We start from the raw sequence: 19760 nt of genomic DNA, 5'->3' as shown, positions 1-19760 counted from the left end.
GAGCGCAAGGTCTCTAATATTCACTAGCTCCGCTATGTCGTCATGGAGGAGTGGAAGACAACTCCAGTGGCAACCTGTGGAGCGCTGGTGAACTCCATACCCAAGATGGTTAAGGCAGTGCCGGAAAATAATGGTGGCCACACAAAATATTGACACTTTGGGCCCAATTTGGACATTTTCACTAAGGGATGTACTCACTTTTGTTGCCAGTGGTTTGGACATTAATGGCTGTGTGTTGTGTTATTTTGAGGTGGCAGTAAATTTACGCTGTTATACAAGCTGTACACTCACTATTTTACATTGTAGCAAAGTATTTCTTCAATGTAGTTACATGAAAAGATATAATCAAATATTTACAAAAATGTGAGGGGTGTACTCACTTTTGTGAGATACTGTATGTCATAAACATTTTCTTTTCTCTGCAGTTTGTATTTGTTTATTGTTTATTTGTTTATTGTCTATAGAAACAAAACACACACAGCTTTACTTTCTGTATGATTCCTTGCATTGTGTTTTTGGTTTTGTGTCTAATAAAAAATGGAAAAAAGTTACAAATAATCAGATATTTCCCTAGACATTGTGATGGTGAATATAAAAATGCCTCAACATACCCCTTTCTCATGTTCAGATATTTCTATCAATTTCTCTATGGGCTCATTCTTAGATATTATTTGAAAATACTAGAGAGCTGTTATGGTCAAGTAGCAGAGTCTACAGTTGATTGGCTGTGCTCCTCTCTTATTTTTCTTCTCAGAGTGCTTAGAAAGACCACAGGCAGACATTACAGTCACCACAGCCCAAACATGTTAGACTTTTACTAAATATCATTCCAGAAAATGTGTATATCCACATTAGCAATGAAACACCTGTCTCTGTCATGGAAAATCAAATGTTTCTTTATTTCTTTCACTGAAAAGCAGGAATGAGTCATCATTGGTTTGAATGTCACAATGAATATGAAATGGGAATTAGATAAAAAAAATCTAGTTTGGGAATACATGGATTACCCCATATTAAAAGTATTCAGGCAGTAGAGTCAGCATTCAATAATTTTTGTTTCTTATATTTCATTAAAAGAACATGAAGCATTAACTAAATTGACAATAAAAACATATTACACAAACCAAAAATAGCTCTTTACCAACGTGTCACAAAGGCAATGGTACCGTCCAGAAGAGCATTGTTTTCTTTCTCAGATCAGTGATGTCACCACTAGTCGTGTGTGTCTGGCTTCTCCTAAGCCTCTGCGTTCTCTCTATCAGCATCAGCATGGACGTGGCTGTCTGTTGCCATGGGAACCCCTCTGGAGGTCATGGAGCCCTGATGGTCACTCCCCCTGGTATGGACGTCTTCATACGCAATAACGGAAGAGCTCTTAGGTACGGCTCTGTGAGGAGGGAAATTACAGATAAACAACTGTACAACACACTTCTATTGCGTTGTTTTCAATGAGGGTGAAGGACAGCCAAAATAACACTCACTGCATCTCGGTGGTCTTTGTAGCTGTGTATTTCTGCTTCTTCATCATGTGTGTCACATACCAGACGATGAGGATAATCAGGACAGCTCCAAGAAGTGCTCCAATAACTGCACCAGCAATGATCCCGCCTCCCAACTCTATACATTGGTATTATTGGTAACTTAAACTTTCAACAGCAGTGTGCTTAAATATTACATAGTAAGATTAGTTTGACTATAGCAGTGCACTGAAAACCTATACTGTCACATTTAATGTAAAAAAACATACAGTGAGGGAGAAAAGTATTTGACTGCCGGGTGATTTTGTACGTTTGCCCACTGACAAAGAAATGATCAGTCTATAATTTTAATGGTAGGTTTATGTTTAACAGTGAGAGACAGAATAACAACAAAAGAATCCAGAAAAACGCATGTCAAAAATGTTATAAATTGATTTGCCTTGTAATGAGTGAAATAAGTATTTGATCCCCTCTCAATCAGAAAGATTTCTGGCTCCCAGGTGTTTTTATACAGGTAACAAGCTGAGATTAGGAGCACACTCTTAAAGGGAGTGCTCCTAATCTCAGCTTGTTACCTGTATAAAAGACACCTGTCCACAGAAGCAATCAATCAATCAGATTCCAAACTCTCCACCATGGCCAAGACCAAAGAGCTGTCCAAGGATGCCAGGGACAAGATTGTAGGCCTACACAAAGCTGTATTGGGCTACAAGACCATCGCCAAGCAGCTTGGTGAGATGGTGACAACAGTTGGTGCGATTATTTGCAAATGGAAGAAACACAGAAGAACTGTCAATCTCCCTCGGTCTGGGGCTCCATGCAAGATCTCACCTTGTGGAGTTGCAATGATCATGAGAACAGTGAGGAATCAGCCCAGAACTACATGGCAGGATCTTGTCAATGATCTCAAGGCAGCTGGGACCATGGTCACCAAGAAAACAATTGGTAACACACTACGCCGTGAAGGACTGAAATTCTGCAGCGCCCACAAGGTTCCCCTGCTCAAGAAAGCACATGTACAGGCCCATCTGAAGTTTCCCAATGAACATCTGAATGATTCAGAGGAGAACTGGGTGAACATTTTGTGGTCAGATGAGACCAAAATCGAGCTATTTGGCATCAACTCAACGTGCTGTGTTTGGAGGAGGAGGAATGCTGCCTATGACCCCAAGAACACCATCCCCACCGTTAAACATGGAGGTGGAAACATTATGCTTTGGGGTTGATTTTCTGCTAAGGGGACAGGAGAACTTTGCCGCATGAAAAGGGACAATGGACGGGGCCATGTACCGTCAAATCTTGGCTGAACCTTCTTCCCTCAGCCAGGGCATTGAAAATGGGTCGTGGATGGGTATTCCAGCATGACAATGACCCAAAACACAATGCCAAGGCAACAAAGGAGTGGCTCAAGAAGAAGCACATTAAGTTCCTGGAGTGGCCTAGCCAGTCTCCAGACCTTAATCCCATAGAAAATCTATGGAGGGAGCTGAAGGTTCAAGTTGCCGAACGTCAGCCTCGAAACCTTAATGACTTGGAGAAGATCTGCAAAGAGGATTGGGACAACATCCCTCCTGAGATGTGTGCAAACCTAGTGGCAATCAAGAAACGTCGGACCTCTGTGATTGCCAACAAGGGTTTTGCCACCAAGTACTAAGTCATGTTTTGCAGAGGGATCGAATACTTATTTCACTCATTAAAACGCAAATAAATCTAGAAGATTTTTGACATGCGTTTTTCTCACTGTTCAAATAAACCTACCATTAAAATTATAGACTGATCATTTCTTTGTCAGTGGGCAAACGTACAAAATCAGCAGGGGATCCAATACTTTTTCCCCTCACTGTCCATGTCATGTACCATGTTCGAGCTCCACCGTGCAAGAAGCAGATCCAACAGTATTAGAGGCGGTGCACTTGTACTCTCCAAACTCAAACTGGGATATGTTTCTGATGTACAGTGATCCCTCAGTTGGATCTGAAAATAAGAAGTCTGTATTTTTGTATTTGTATTTTGTAAGTCTGGTGAAAACATTCCAAGCAGTTGTAAAACAATTGTGTTAAGGAGGAACAGCACTGTAACCCACTGGTGCTCCCAAGCAGCACGGGTATCAATTTCTTGTTCTTGTCCTGCCTGACCCAGGTGTAGGTCGGAGGGGGGCTTCCCTTCTCACTATGGCAGGTGAGGGTAACCAGGTGACCAGATTCCACATTACCATGGACAGCACAGAAAGGCGCAGAAGGGATCTCTTACAGACAATAAAAGAGAGCAGACGTTAACCTTACAATCTGAACCCAGTTGATACATACTACTGGTAATCACATAAGATCTCAATGGATACGACTGTGTTAGACTGCAAAGGCAACACTTGCCCTGAACCAGTTTGGTCTAGTCTGTATTTCTTGTAATTTAGCTGACTCCCTTATCCAAGAGGACTTACAGTAGTGAGTGTATACATTTCTGACATGGCCCCCCATGGGAATCTAACCCACAACCTCTGGCATTGGCAGCACCATGCCCTACCATCTGAGCAAAGATGATGACATGCCTCTTATGCTTCGCTATGTTGACATTGTCACAGTACTTGCGGTGTTTACAGTAACTAAAATGACAGTTGTATAAAGCAGAATACAGTAATGGCAAGGATGTATAAGATGGGAGGCTAATGTGGATTGGTAATAAAAAAAAAACTAAAAAAAAAACCCTGGGACCATGTCCATGGTAGAACTGAATGTAATTTATTTCCCAACACTAATGCTTCACTACAAGCTCTCGGCTCTATCCAACTGGGAATCATTAATTGAAGCTAAAATAGTCATGTGTCTTTCCATTCTATTTCTGAGGAGTATGAGACATGGCGAGAGGCGTTCTTGTACTCCTGTGTTCCTGTTCTAATTTCTGACACTGACAATGAAGAGACTAGTCTGCTCCAGTTCCCATGGAAACTACTGTGGATACTGAGGCCAGCAAGGTTGTCCTGGTAACTCGTGAATGAGTGGAATCACAGATGACATGTAATTCAGTGATCATAAAACTCAGATTAGGAAAAACAGGATCACTATTTCATACTTCAGATTGTGTATAGGGTTGACACTAAAACAGGAAGAACTTCATCATGTTATTGTTCAATTATATGTGAATGTGACTTCCCTGATGAAGTAAATCATGACTCATTTTAATGCATTTTATCACACTTTTAAACAGAACTTACCAAGGACTTTGACAAAGATGGTGGCCTCAGTCTTCCCACTGACATCAGGGAAGTTGCGGACTTCGCATGTGTAGGACCCTGTGTCGGACACTTGCATGTTGCTTATTGTTACTGAAGCGTTGTTAGTAGTAGCTGGAGAGGAGGGGGGTGTCAACCTGCCTTTATAAGCACTAGAAATAATGCTTTCTCCTGATTGAGAGAAATACACCTAAAAAGAAACGTTAAGAAAATCTTACAGCCTACACAAAAATAACCAATAGTTTTCTCAAAACACAACAGTTTATGTAGTGATTGACAGACTTTCTTGTGAAATTACAAGTTTAAAGTTCCATAAAATGGGGAATAATGCTAGGTTTAGTGAGACAGTGCGATGGGAATACAGTGTTGTCTGGGGTTCTCTGTAACACTGCCTGTTGTTGAAAGACAGAGAGCCACTTGTGTTCTGTAGGTTTGCTCTTCGGCGCCTTGACAGGGTGTGTCTCAAAATGGACACTGTAGAGCAACCGCCAAATTAAACTAGTCACTACCTCAGATTTAACCAAAATACTGAAGTACCAACATTCTGAAGCAAAGCGATACATTTTTCTGAGACCTAAAGTGATAAAATAACATGCCCCAGCACTTCAATTACTAATTAAAATTTCTATGAATGCCTGATAGTTTGATCAGATGTTTTTTTTTGAATCCTTGCCTTTCGTACTTTGATTTTTGAACAGAAAATGTCCTCTGGCGAAATATGGGTGTGGAGAATGGGCCAGATGTATTTGAAGACGCACAGAGAGTGTGACAACTTGGCAAGGTAAGACAAGGTGAAGAAGAACAGTGGTTTGTCTGCATACCTGCTGTGGAATTATGTTGTTTTTGGAAACAAAACTCCATTGGATCATGAGGTCGTTGGTCTGCTGTTGAGTGGTTACGAACGTACACTGGAGGAAAGCGCTATTACCCTTCGTCACGTTTATGTATCTCTGGGGAACCATCACGGTGATTAAGTGACCACAACCTAAAAACAGAAGAAAAACGCATTTTTCTATTTTCATGTTTATTTTACTTATTATCCTTTAATTTCAAATGACAAAGAGTCTGAAATTTGCCCGCCGTACCTTTTTCATGCCAGTATCATTGCCTTCACAACATTCTGAATTCTTATCCCGATTATTATTCATATGTAAAACTCACCCATCATGCCGAACAGCAGCACCATTCTCAGTGTGGAGGACATTTTAAAGAATATGTTGGTGCCTATTTCTTTCTTCGATAAGAAATGAGTGGAGACTGGTACAGCTAGCGCTGACTTAAGAAAACCTAATCTGAAGTTTAGCAGGCAACGCCCAGGTGAAGTTTACTGTATTAGCTTGTAGTGACGAATTAGAAGTGGTCCGGTTGATTTTGTATGCGTGCTGTAGACATTGTAGTAAAAGGGGGTGTTCTGAGTGTTTGCACAGCCTTGTTTGCCGTATCAACTGGAAAGGGAGGGAATATTCTGAATGTTATTTTTCAAAATATGGATTTGTATTTTCAAATTATTTGTGTTTGTTTGTTTGTTTCTACTGATCATTACATGTGTCTGTGTAAATGATACAACTCAAAATTTGTTTTCACATTTGAAACCATAAGTTGCACTCCAGTCATTTTTTGAGTAATTACTTGTCCAAGTTGTATCCTTTCAGATTCCTTCCGTATTCCATTGGCCAACTATTCATTGATGGTGACTGTACCAGTAATTCATTATTTAGTACTTGGTCTGATGCTCATCTCTTTCCTCTTCTAGGTTATAAATGTACCTTGTAAGTCATTCTGGGTCAGGGCTTCTGACAAAGGAATGAATGTAATGTAATCTCCACCTGGCCTTTATCACTTGCCCCGAGGAGCTGTGAGCCAGAGCACTATGCTACTCTCCTTATCTTTGGGGAGTTCACTCCCGGGCGTGCCCACCGAGTTATTAAAGACAGTTTTGCCTGTGTCACCCTGCTCATGCTAAGTGCTCGACACGGAGGTGGTGGTGGGGGGTGATGAGTCCTATATAATGAGTTGTGCATCAACACCGCAACTTGGTGATCAGCAGTGACTACATTGGAAGAAGGAAAACAGAGAAGGGGGACGTAGAGGGAGATGAAGATGGAAGTGGGGTGAGGGTTGGAGTCTGCTTGTTGGGCACAGAGCTTACATGTATAAAGGCCGGGCAAGGCAGCATACCATGATCTTCATCGGGTTGGATAACAAAGGGTCCTCAAAAGCATCTCCAGAACTGTCTGAGCAAAGCATCTCCATCTGTGGTACAGTTCTGCTGGGTTAATCATAACTGAATGTGACCATTGTGAACAAAACCTTATCAAACGGCATGACTAAACACAGACGCACACACACACACAATAGGTACACTTGTTCAAAAGAAAAAAGAAAAAACATACAGGTTAATCATTGACATATCTGGGCCCTGCCATCGCTTTCATCATATCCACGTTTTCCCATGTTAGCAGCGGCCCTGTCGGTAGCACATGGCGTCCTTAGCTAGTCCTTTGCCACGTTTAGCTCTCTCATCAGCCAGCTTTTGAGCAGCACAGCGGTTAAAGACGGGCAGTCACGCGTGTTTTGTGAAGCAGAGAACCAGTCTTGTCGAGGTTCTCGCTGAGTAGAGAGGAGGCCATTCTAAAGGGATGCACTTTGACATGCACACAGGTGGAGAGAATGAAGACAGTGTTTTTGTTGGAGGTCACCATGTTAATGGCTGACAGAAAATTGATTCTCTTTTATGATCACAACAAAATGTTGTCACCAATTTAATTAAGGTGCAGTGAAATCACATCTTTCTCTACATGCTTTCCAACATGATTACCCAGCGGTTGTTTTGACTGTTTTTGATGATCTTTGTAGATTATGTACAACATAAACTGAGAGAATACAATATTCTAGAATGCATCTATTAAATGTGTTAAAGAGGTCAATGGAACTTCCAACAGAATGGGAATGCCAAGGAAACACTTGAAAATATTTTTCAAAAGGATCTTTGAGGAACTCCTAAAAAATAACTTAAGGGGTTTTACTCCAGTTTGGTATGAAGAAAGCCTCAACGATCCCCCAGGAACCGTTTCTTTTTAGATAGTAGCTAAAAACTTTGACTATCATCACAGATTTTGGTATGCTAGCTTGCCAATCATATAGCTCAAACTAATGGGAGTTACAGTTAAGCAGCCACGGTTTCTAAACCTGAAAAAGGCATCTTCAAAATGTTATGCAACCAAAACAGACAAATATATCAGAATCGTCCTTGAGTAGCAAGTGGCCTGTTACAATAAATAAATCATAATTTGACAGATACTCACTTTGTTAGATCAGAGATTTGACTGTGCGCCAATGACTGAGTCCTTATTTTATCCTCCTCAGTCTGCGTTCCATTGACCTCTTTACTGCATCTATTCACATTGCAGTGGTCATTGTTTGTCACAGTGCCCTAGAATCACGGTTGTCATGGAAATGTTCTCCTCAGGATAAAAAAAAAGACAACTTCTGATATTTGAAGCTCATCAGAAATCATGATTAGCCCTTCTTTTACCATTAGAAATGTTCCTTTTACCATTAGAAATGTCACAATGCATCATCTCCATCTGTCTTAACGTGAACACAATCAATGTGCACATGATTAGGACAAAGTACACATGTTAGCTCTAGGTAAAAACAGGGCTTCTAAATTCCTTGCAGGTAGGCTACTTAGTACAACCTAACAAATCAGAGAAAGATCTCTGTAAATGACCCGCAGATGTGTAAAAAAGCAGATGACACAAATGTACACATTAATCAAAACCGCAATGTTTTTCACGTCTCTTCTATTTGCCTCTTGTCCAAATGAGTGGAAGCAGCAGTCACCAAACCTGAGAGTCTGACACCTTTCCCAGTCAGTAATGGAAGACTGATAAGAATGTGTGCATATTCATGACATAACTGGTCTGAATGGTTACAGAACCAGTCCTGATGTTGGTATTGTAGATGTCCACACCAGTGGTACCAGTCCTATCGGTATATACGTATAGGTAGATCCAGAGGATGTGCTTGTGACCTTGTCCTCTATCCAACCATAAATCACACCATTAAAGAGGCCCTTCTAACTCTTCCAGGATTCGTGACATGGTCTTAAATTTCAATATGGCCCTTGTTCCTGTTTTATACCGGATCTCTTGCACTCATTGATTTTTATGGTCTCTTAAAATGGTTCCAATCAACTAAGTGTGAATGTTTAGTGATACGATAAACTATGCTGGCTGCCTTATATGCAGATAACAGAAGGACCTCACTCTTACTGTGCTTTGATGAGAATGTTAGCCTTGAGGACAGAGTGTGCAGGTCTGCCCGTAATTATATATAATCATCTCATATTAGATTAGATTAGGTAACACAGACGCTGGTGTTGGCTTCTGTGTTTCACCCAGAGCGGCTCATAAGAGATGTGATTTAGCAGTGGTGTTGTTTAATTCTCCGCCGGCAGAGAGCGCTGTTGGCCACTGAATGATAAACGGGACTGAAGGCCATTTGAGAGATGGAGGTGCGGGGAGCTTGAGGCAAGCGATGACAACACAGACAAGAGCTCCTCTCTGTCCTCGACATGGCTCGACTCCTTGCCCCTCCTCCCTGCAGCCTGGGGAAAACAGGCCAGACATTTAGCATGACTTCACACAGTCCCCACAGCCACTGAGAACACGCTTCACACAAAACGGGGATATTACAAATTCACATGTGTGACAACACATAAAGTCATGAACAAACTCTCACTAGATGGTAAAAATAAACATCCAGGATTCCCCTTCCTGTTGTAGTTATAAGATAAAATAAGAGCAGCATAAACAGCCTCAGTCAGCCTTTCTAGTCTGTTTTTCCATCTCTACTATTCCAAGTGTATTTGGCAGACATTGGCTGAATAAATAAGGATGATAGCATGAGAGACGGGGGGGGGGGGGGGGGGGTTGAGAGGGAGTAAGTGAGAGAGCGAAAGCTAGGGATATGGGGTAGAGAAAGAAATAGATTCAGCAGTGCAGCGATGGTCATATTGTATGGATAAAAGAGCTGTGTCTTAATATTTAATTACACGCATTCCATCTCCACCTCATCTCCTCACTCTGACTGCTCAGCTCCAAAACAGGAAGACCAACGGCGAAACATCTCAAAATGGATGGACATCTCAGAGTCAAGCGACCTCTCCCTCAGTGAAGCATTGCACACAACATCCAAAACCAGAGCATGGATTATGTAGAGGAAAAAACAGCAATGATATGCAATCATAGTCACAAGCAAGAAACCCTCTATGAGTAACATGTTCATCCCTTAGTTGAGGCTGGGGTTGTTTAAAGCGTTACTAGTTATCAATGTCGGTTATCAATAATTGTCGGGGATACGAATGCAGATATAAAGCCATCATTTTGGCTGTCACTACTACAGCACATTCCAAAGAAGCAGGAGGAGTCGGTCGGAAGTCTTGAATATTTCTGGCCTCTAACAAGACATTTTGTTCCCTGAAGCAGTTTTCCAAGTCTATTTATAAGGCAACTCAAAAGGACACCAAAGATCTGTCTCTGTGAGATATTTAAATAGATTGCTCGGTGGCTTTTATCATGCACAGATTTGAGCGTGACTGCATTGTGCTTTGTGCTTTACAACAATGCGTGTCTACTGTATTGTCAGAAGCTATGTTTTACCTCCATTCATCACATAAGATGCCACGGTCCCGTCAGGCCTTTGACAGCCACAGTTTCCCATCAATTGTCATGACATCCTCAACATACAACTGTGTCCATAAATAGAAGAACACTTGGTTCTTTAAAAACACATCCTTTTGTAAAAATGTCTGACGCTCTCAGTCCCCGCTGTGCAGTGCATGGCTAGGGAGGCTTTGGTTATGACACAATAGATCAGAATGCATCCCTGCAGTAGAAAGTGTAAGCCATGTAGCTGCAGCATCCTCCGCTTTCTGACCATTTTCTGCTCTTTTCTCCCCTCAGTGGAGCAGCCATCAATTTCTGGTCCATGTTAATGCACCCTTTCAATATTTGATGTTTTTATATGGAGTGCTGACAATAGAACATGGAAATGGAGGGCCCATTTTGCCGATCTAGTTCAATGGCTCTGCATCCATCTTCTTAACAGAGCAGTGCACTTCAATCCTGTGAGTGCTTCTCCACTGGGGCCATTTTCAAAGTTTACCACAGAGAAAAAAAAAAACTGAGAGAAAAAGGAAAGAAAACAGCAAAGATGTTGGGACACACATTGCTTCCTGTTAATAGTTACTTCTGGATCAATCTAACATGTGCTACGCCAAAAGCAATAGAAAACGTATGGAATGTCAATGAGGATCCTCGACTACTTCACAAGACGAGACAGATGTCGCTCTAGAAATGTTTGCCCTATTTTTAGTTAGTTCGAATTTTAGCCAACATTAAAGTAAGGGGTAGCAGTGCTATGGCTTGAGTTGAATAAGGGGCAAACATTACACTTCTCAGCAGGAATCACTGTCTTTATTCAGGAAATAGGTTATGAAAGGAGGTATACTCTCATTAATGCGTCATGGTTGTAATCAAATTAAAATCTGGAACAAGAAGACACTCTTGTCTTTTCTCTCTTTTGTATTCATAGCTGTCTCCATAACCCAAAAGCCACTATGGAAAAGCCACACACCAACAGATAGGTGAAACCTCCCACGACAGCTTGGAATTGCAATGGTAAAGAACTGCATTTTTAGTTTCAGTTATATTTTTTGCAACAGAGTATGTTATTTACCTTTTGGGGACTAACATATTAAAATAAATGCATTAAAACAAAACATATTAGTCCTCAAAGGGCAAACCAAAAGACATTGTCATTCTTTAATGTATAAGCCTTTATTAGTAAAAAGTCAGTTGTTTGAATGATAACCCTTTTTATACCACATACTTTAACACCTTGTATTTGTAAAAAACACATTTTGCTCAAACACCTAAAAAAAGCTGATTGACACAATAACATTAATTGGCACTGACAAAAAAAGGAAATACAACTTTATACTATACAAATGCTGATTCCATGAGTACAACTCATACCCCAAATTAAATTAAAGTCTTCATTAGATAAATCAAATAAAGCGCCCAATGTGAACAGAACAAGTAGAGTACAAAAACAAAATGCATTTTACTTCCAGGGCAAGTTGTAAGTAGAAATACATTTTCTTTTTATGAGAAAACAACAACAACAACAGTAATAAACAATCCATAACAAAATGCAACAAATACAGCCAATCACAAAGGAGAAAAGAAATAAAACATACAAATAAAATACTGATTGAAATCTTTAAATTAGATGAGTTGTTGGCCTTTCAAATTTCTTTGCCAATTTGTACAGATTTTTTTCCCTAGCTATTTGTTTTACAAGTAGTGTTTTCCCTGGTAAAAGCTCCTTGAAAGAGGGAGGTATACTGATGTATAATTGGGGCCTCAGCACAGCCTCCTGCAAGTATCATCATAATCAGCAACAGACCAGAACCCCCCAGTCCAGAGGCAACTCATTTAAGAGAAACGGCTGGGAATACCCACTCAGCAGGCAATCTCATGGCTTAAGTTCAGATGCTACTGCTAGGCATCCTTTACATCCTTTGTAGTTGGAGGGCGATTGATGTCAGTGCTAAAGCTAAACTTGATAAAACTACAGTATGTATTTGATGCATCGATTCCAAATTGTATGTGCTACACAGTAAGTGAATATGATGGAAACGTACATATTATTCATGTTGACCATGAATCATTTAATGTACATTCTATTTTTCAGTTTTTCTCCAGCTTTACTGAACGTACGGTTTGTTTTACAGTGTTTTGTAGAGCTGGCTGTAAAACAAGTGCAACTAGAGCATGTAAACACTGGGTCCGTCCTCTCCTGGATGTAACAATGAAACTGATGAACTGTTGTGGAATAGAAAAATACGAAAATAAACCTTTCCAAACTTAGGTCATGCAAAACAAAACCTTAATATTTTCCTCTTTTTTTTTTTATATATATATTTTTTTTAGGTTTTGTCTGCAGAAGTACCGGTATGCCAATGCTATAGAAGCTGTCCATGCCATTAGCAGTGAAGCTAGCTGCTATTACGAACTGCCCTGTTTTGTTCATGCATTAAGAAATATTAAGTGAAAGATATCATATTTACAGTACAATTCACATGTAATTACACATATACACAAGAGGCAAGAAAATTCACATTGAAATCAGTTCAACAGTTGTTGTTTTTTTAACCTCCACTACTCCTTGTACATGAATGTGTCAACAAAACAGATGTGGCGTAACCAAAAAAAAACATAAAAAATAAAACATGAAGCTGGTGTTTCCTCACAGCTTTTGAGATATGAAAGTGGTTTACATTTGCAAATAGAGTAGGTGTGAGTTTAATGTACTGAGTATATTTACTGCAAGCATGCAAGGGTTTCCATACTGACCAATCGTGTTTTATTTTAAAAAAAAAGAGAAAAATAATCACTCTAAGTTGTATTCAAGAATAGCTGACGTTAGGTGTTGGGGGAATAATAGCTATCTAGTGCATTAAAGTGAAATTCAGATCAGATGGATTATTTCCAAACAACCGGCGAGTTTGCAATATGGCTCTTACATTATTTTAATATTTTCAAAATGTCGTTCAAATGCAATGTGCAAAGGCTTAGTAAGTACCTCTGGCCCTAAGTTGTTTGTTGAGTTGGATAGTATGATGTATTTTCTCCTTGTTACTCAAAGCATTGTTTAGTATGCCTTTGCAAGACTTGTTTTGCATCGTAAAGAATTGAATTCATTGTATTGCCACTGAACATTTTCACAAAATGTTTAGGTGAAATTTTGCACAATACTTACTTGGAGAATTCAGAAGTCATCATTACATGAAGTCTTATATCCAGCCCAACCCTAACACAGCATATGTGGTTAATATGGGTAGAGTACTATTGATTACTAAGAGAGGAAAATCAAAAGACAAACAGCTCAAGTTTATATCTACACACTGTGGACAAACCAAAACTGCAAAGATGTCCGATCTAGTGGGTTCTTGTCCAAGATCTGAGGCTACCGACTGTACTGACAATATGATCAGCTCCTGAGTGTCTCCAATGAGAGATGAAGGACAGTAACTGAGTGATAGCTTAAAGTAAATTAAACATGGCACTGGGTCCTTCTGAATTCTGAAGTTTAAAGCCTATATAATGCCTTCTTACCCATGACACAATCCATGTCAAAACCATTCATGTTAATCCAAATGACACTAGCAAACCTAAATCCGTACATATGACACCGTAGGGTTCGTTTGGCAAAAGGAGAGAATGGTCACAACAAGAGTTATGTCATGGTTATGACGTGTTACGTAGACTAGCCTGATCAATAGGGAGCAGAAGCGGAAAGTCCTTAAAATCTGACGCCATGTTCCTGAGTAACACTGAGTGACATCATACTTCTTTCCCCTGTGGATTAGTATCATTCACTGATTCTGTTTCAGACTAAACACAAATTCCCAGTAGCTACACTGTGAGGCTTCATTTTCTGCTGAAGAATAACCAGGCATTTCATGCAGGATTTTGAGTAAACTCTTGGTTAGTTTCGCTCAAACAAGTCATAGAGACCAGAGGTCATTAGTGCCAAAACTCCCACTGTGACCAGAGAGGAACATCGTAACCAGTGACAACAGTGCTATGTACCCCAGATACAGCTCCTCAGTCAACTACAGCTGAAACAGTGCAATGGGATTCAACTTACTGGGGCGAAAAGCATCAAGAGCCAACATCCCTTCTCTGCGTCATACTACGCTGCTACTCTATTTTACAGTTTCTCAGTTCCTCTTTCTCCTTCACTCTTCTTTCATCTCCCTCTCTTTCTCCTTCACTCTTCTTTCATCTCCCTCTCTTTCTCCTTCACTCTTCTTTCATCTCCCTCTCTTTCTCTCTGTGTGTCCCTCCCTGTTCCTGTAATGCACCCTGTCCCATTCCGCAGCTCTCCATGCAGCTCTTTTGGAGGTCTGTGTCCGTGCTGTCTAGGGCAGGCCAGCCGGGGGAAACAGATGTTAGAGAGAGAAGCTCCTGGAACGCAGGTGAGCCCATCAGTGAGCTTGGAGGAGATTGGCCAATGCATTGCGCAAGCCAGTTTGATGCTCCCAAAATTCTCTACTCTTGTCCTCCTCTTGAATGACCAAAGGACAGCCATCTCTGTTTTCTTTTGCTACCTAGATATCTGATCAGCATCTTTGCCTCCCTATGTCTCCCTTGGCCAATTGATTACCATGCAAACCCAGAAGGTTCTGATTCAACAACCCTCTGGATGTTTCAATCAGAACCACATTTGGCATTCCAGCATGAATGTTCAGATGCACCGAACTTCACTGCACCGAACTTCCAATACTTGGAACATAGAAAAGCTGGTAAATGTCTGTTTAAATGTATGAATTACTCTCCTCTTTACTCAAGGCAGAACCAAAGAATGAAAAACAAGGTCCTGTTTTTTTTCTTTAAAGGTACAATGTGGATAATCATGGCATCAGCCCTGCAGTGAACATCTCATTGGTGAGCGGATGTGAACACATGGAATGCAATGACTTTAAAAGCAAAGAAAACAAAAACAATAAAGTAGGGGTTATAGGCCTTTTTGGTTGTCACTTCAGTTCATGGCTATATTTATCACACATCATGTCTTGCCCCTAGAAACTCAAAACCCATTTTCCCAGATTCTGCTGATGTTTCCAATCTTTGGGATTTGATCCTCAGAGACGTAACATTTGGGTGGGTCTGCAGTGTTTTTAGAGGTTAATTTTGTTTTCCTAACACACCCCCCCCACCCCCCCACCCCACACACACACACTAGAACCCTTACTAAATAATCAATTTGAATAACGCCCATACAGAATTGAAGACAGGCACATTTTGTAGGAACTAGAATATAAGTAGCTAACATTCTCAGGGTGAACATGTCTGACAGAGAGAGTAAAACATACGACAACAGATCAAACTATGGGCTGATATGTTGATTTCAATATCAAACAAACAATGGCGATATCCCTTTTTAATACACAATTTTTTTTTTCTCTTTATAGTGGAATAACTTCACATCGTTCACTATAGGTATCCTTCCTTCCTTACAGAACACAAAGCTGGATATGTGGCATGAATACTGTATCTACAGAGCATGTGAAGCACTCGAAAGAGGAAAGAAAGAATACAATTATATTTGCCAACTATGTTCATGAGGATACTGAATGACAATGTACAATACATGTCTATTTTTCAAACAATCAAAATTAGTAATTCATACCTGTGACTTTTTTTTTCTAATAATGCACTAACTCTAGAACATGTTTAAGTGACACTCTCCCAAAAACACTGTATTTTTAAGACAAAATAATAATTACAATAATCATCATCATTTTTATAACCATTATGAAAATACCCCAAGGAACTGCTCTAAAACACACATGAGAAGAGAAATGAAGAGAGGTTTGCACTGACTCTGGGCAGGAACGCTGTGGTCTAACACTCCATCCGGATGGACCCCAAATGTTGGCCAGCAAAGTGCCAGAGCGGAAGTCCCGTAAAGAGAACGTCACTCGAAAAAAGCCAAGGAACAACACATAATCCAAACCAGTTTGCTGTACAGAGAAGAGCCGGAGAATTCCGCGCACGTCATCCATGGTAGATGGGGGTGGGGGTGGGGGGGGGTCTGGATATTAGGGACTTGACTCAGCCGATACCTGAACACACAAGCCACCTCTGATTTGATGAGCTGCAGTGGAGGACGCTGATTACAGTGAGTATCAATAAAAAGCCAATGAGACTCTGAGACGTCTCTTCTCTCAAGAGCTTTCGCTTTCTTTTTTAGCAAAAATATCATGCAGTCTTTAGTTCCGAAATCCCCCGAAGGGATTGATGTTTGTTTGTTGGTTTGCTTGTTTCAGGAGGAAAAGGAAATTTAAAGGCTTGAAATGTTTCTCTCGCAATTATTCTTAAACATTCAAGTCATTCTATTAATACTTTATACAGGAGAAAAGTCCTTCAGATTTACACACACATGTGTATATATAAATATAATATATAGAAATATGCATATACATATGTATCAACTTGTATATGTGTATACATATTTTCCAACTGTATCAAAGCCAATTTAATGTGCTCTAAAAATATGGCCCATGATTCCTAGAAGGATGCACATCAATTCACATAGTACAACCAGTAGATTAGGTTGAAAAATCCAAACATGATGGGGAAAAGGACCCGGGACCACTTGTCAATGGTGCTGACATCTGCCAGGTTGGGAATTTTCAGCTTGAGCTTGGAGGAGCGCCGCCGTAGTCGACAGTTGGCCCTGCTGCGCATGGCGCTGCGGTCCAGTGAGTGGTGGCTGAAGCCGTCCCGGGGAGCCATGGGCTTCCTGAACTGGACCCCGGAGCTGTCGAATGACATCACCGAATTCCGGGAGTCACTGACGCTACTTCCCATGTCTGACGGCATCACCTCATTATTCATCTCCAGTGTGGTGAGCAGGATGTTTCCGTACGCATCCACCTTGGAAGACAAGAGAAGAGAGAGAACGTCAGGAAGAATGTAGAGCACAGTGAAATGACCCTAAACTGGCCATCTGATACTATATACCACCCAACTAATACTCAACACATGTGAAAAGTATTAGTTGGTAATATTCTACACCAACCAGCTGATACTCTATGCCACCCAACAAATACCATATAACAACCTACTAAAATTCTATAATACCCAACTAATACTATATACCACCCAACTAATATTCTATAACACCCAACTAATATTATATATCGCCCAACTAACACTGCATATCATTCCATTTTATTTTCATTTCCAATGATCAAGCTAAATCAAATTTAAGGATGATGTGGAAGGATATGTCATCTTTTCATGCCTCTTGAAAAAATTCTGAATTCATGCAATTTTCCCATTTTTAACCTTACAGTGCCTTACAGTACTTTTGCACTGAGAGTAAATTGAGACAAATTAATTGCCATTACTTTATCAGCCATTTTATCAGACCTCTATTAGGCTGCAGCCCCACAGCTCAGATGATTTCTAAATGCATGTACCCCAACTTTTCTTTGTTCCTCGAGATACAGATTTCTTCGCTGTGTATATGACCTGAGGGTGTTGGTTTGAAACGGCGTGGCAATGGAGTCCTTGTAATGTACAAAAAAAATACAAAATGAAGAGAACATTAAAAGCTGAGAATTTTGCATATTTTCGTAAAAATACAGAATGCATAAACATAAGGTTAACAAGTATAACGTTGCATAAGCTTGGCATGTCATATTTCAAACACAGACAAGGGGCTTCATTCAGTCGAAGTATTAAAGTCTTTTACTTTGAATAATAATGTTTCTGGCTGCATACCCATTATAATTTTGAAATTTCTTGATGGAAGTTTGTCAATGTTGGTAAAAAAACAACTCCCAGGACAGCACAGTAGTAAGACTGAATCAAGCCAACAGCAAAAACAAACAACAACCTGAGAGTAGAATGGGAATGTAGTTTTACATTTTCTCCAGAGGTATATGATCAGCTAAAGCCTAAAGACTATGCTCATTAAAATCAAAAAGTCTGTGCTAGAGGAAAAGCCATGGAGGATGGTTCTTGTCGTTGGATGTGCATCTGGTGGAGGTGACATCTATATAAGCCTGGGAAAGTACTGTCTTAAGCCAAGCTAACATGGGGGAATAAGTTTCAGCGTCTTTGTGAAAATAAAAGATGCCTGGTGCAAAGGATTCTCTATGCAAAAATAAAAGGTTGTTTTACACTAGAATTCTGATTGACACAGAGAGGAGAGGGAGTGTGTAAAACAGAGAGAGAGAAGGCAGCTGAAGATTCAAACCTGTTCCCTCAGGCGCTTCTCTTCGTATCGCGGGCGCTCGTTGTTGGCTTTGTTCAGCCTCTCGTTGATTTTCTTCTGTTGCTGGGGGCCCCGGCCGAAGAACACATAGTTTACGAAGGCATATTCAAGCAGGGCCAGGAACACAAACACGAAACAGCCCATGAGGTAGACGTCAATGGCTTTCACGTACGGGATTTTTGGGAGGGTCTCCCGAAGGTGGGTGTTAATGGTTGTCATGGTGAGCACCGTTGTAACACCTGGAAATTGCAAACACAAATAAACGTTAATATTCTACGTGAATCGGCAGTCGTCAAAATGAATGTAAAGTATGTGGACATTGGGAAAAACTAAATGCAAGTTAATGAGTAGAAGTGAAAAGTGTATGCCTGACAAGTTTCTCCTGCTGAGTGGAGATTTAGAGCTCTCTGTATTTAATGGGAAGTGCACATTACTAGTGTTGTAAGGGCTCCTTTGTGTACAGTAAGTAGGACTTGGTCTTTAATCTGTTTATGGCGATTCACATTTTTGCTGCATGTTGCATTTTGTATCGCAACAGCCAACGTAAGTCACCGCAATGTTACAACAACCGTGCAAAAAAACTTTGAAGACAAGCCTGCCCCACCATGTTCTCTGGGAATACCGAGTGTTGGTGTAACGTTGCCGGGAATGTGGTCAGATTCCTACCCAGGGCCACTCGAGCAGCAGAGGCATCGTAGTTGATCCAGAAGGACACCCAGGAGAGGATGGTGATCAGGATGGAGGGCATGTACGTCTGCAGAATGAAATAGCCGATGTTCCTCTTAATCATGAAACTCAGCGATAGCCGGGGATAGGAACCTTTCACGGCGACCCGGGGAGAAGGATAGAGGATGGAGGATGGAGGATGGAGGATAGAGGATGGAGTGATGGAGAGGGCAGAGGAAACACATCACTGAATAAAAGCGCTGGCACAACTTATGAGTTCCAAAGTCTGCACTTTGACAAATGCGCGGGGTAGTCATTACTCCATTTGTTCAGACGGAGCACTTAATTTCCCCAAAGTAATGGATTCCTTTCCAGGGACGGGTTCGATTCCAATTAAACATGGCAGAAAGTCGCAAACACGGCAGATTTTCCTGCAACCCCCATCTCAGCAGGCAGCTCCAGCGTCCCTCTGAGAATTGTCACAGAGAGCTGCTGTGCTTTTCTCTGTTTAGCACTTTATCTGT

The 19760-nt window shown here is 40.7% G+C and overlaps 2 protein-coding genes across 2 annotated transcripts in view; both read right to left on the bottom strand.

Moving 5' to 3' along the window:
* Positions 1–431: 431 nt before the first annotated feature.
* On the bottom strand, positions 432–6095 carry LOC105024587 (V-set and immunoglobulin domain-containing protein 1). The gene is made up of 7 exons (XM_010894616.5): positions 5866–6095; positions 5526–5689; positions 4687–4894; positions 3562–3723; positions 3336–3452; positions 1482–1617; positions 432–1387 (listed from the first exon to the last, which is right to left on the bottom strand). Exons 1-7 carry the CDS (start codon positions 5906–5908, stop codon positions 1237–1239), a joined length of 981 nt encoding a protein of 326 aa, XP_010892918.2. The 5' UTR covers positions 5909–6095; the 3' UTR covers positions 432–1236.
* Positions 6096–15708: 9613 nt separating this feature from the next.
* The window catches only part of gabrb4 (gamma-aminobutyric acid type A receptor subunit beta4), a 51731-nt gene continuing 47679 nt past the window's right edge, over positions 15709–19760 (bottom strand). Inside the window, exons 7-10 of the mRNA XM_010894615.3 lie at positions 19237–19389; positions 18553–18809; positions 17771–17860; positions 15709–17222 (exon numbers count right to left, since the gene is read on the bottom strand). Coding sequence (XP_010892917.2) covers positions 16869–17222; positions 17771–17860; positions 18553–18809; positions 19237–19389 — 854 coding nt within the window. The 3' untranslated portion in view covers positions 15709–16868. The remainder of the gene's footprint in view (positions 17223–17770; positions 17861–18552; positions 18810–19236; positions 19390–19760) is intronic.

Source organism: Esox lucius, chromosome 7 (genome assembly GCF_011004845.1).
Source record: "Esox lucius isolate fEsoLuc1 chromosome 7, fEsoLuc1.pri, whole genome shotgun sequence".
Classification (NCBI taxonomy): Eukaryota; Metazoa; Chordata; class Actinopteri; order Esociformes; family Esocidae; genus Esox; species Esox lucius.
This window is presented reverse-complemented; position numbering and strand designations above follow the sequence as displayed.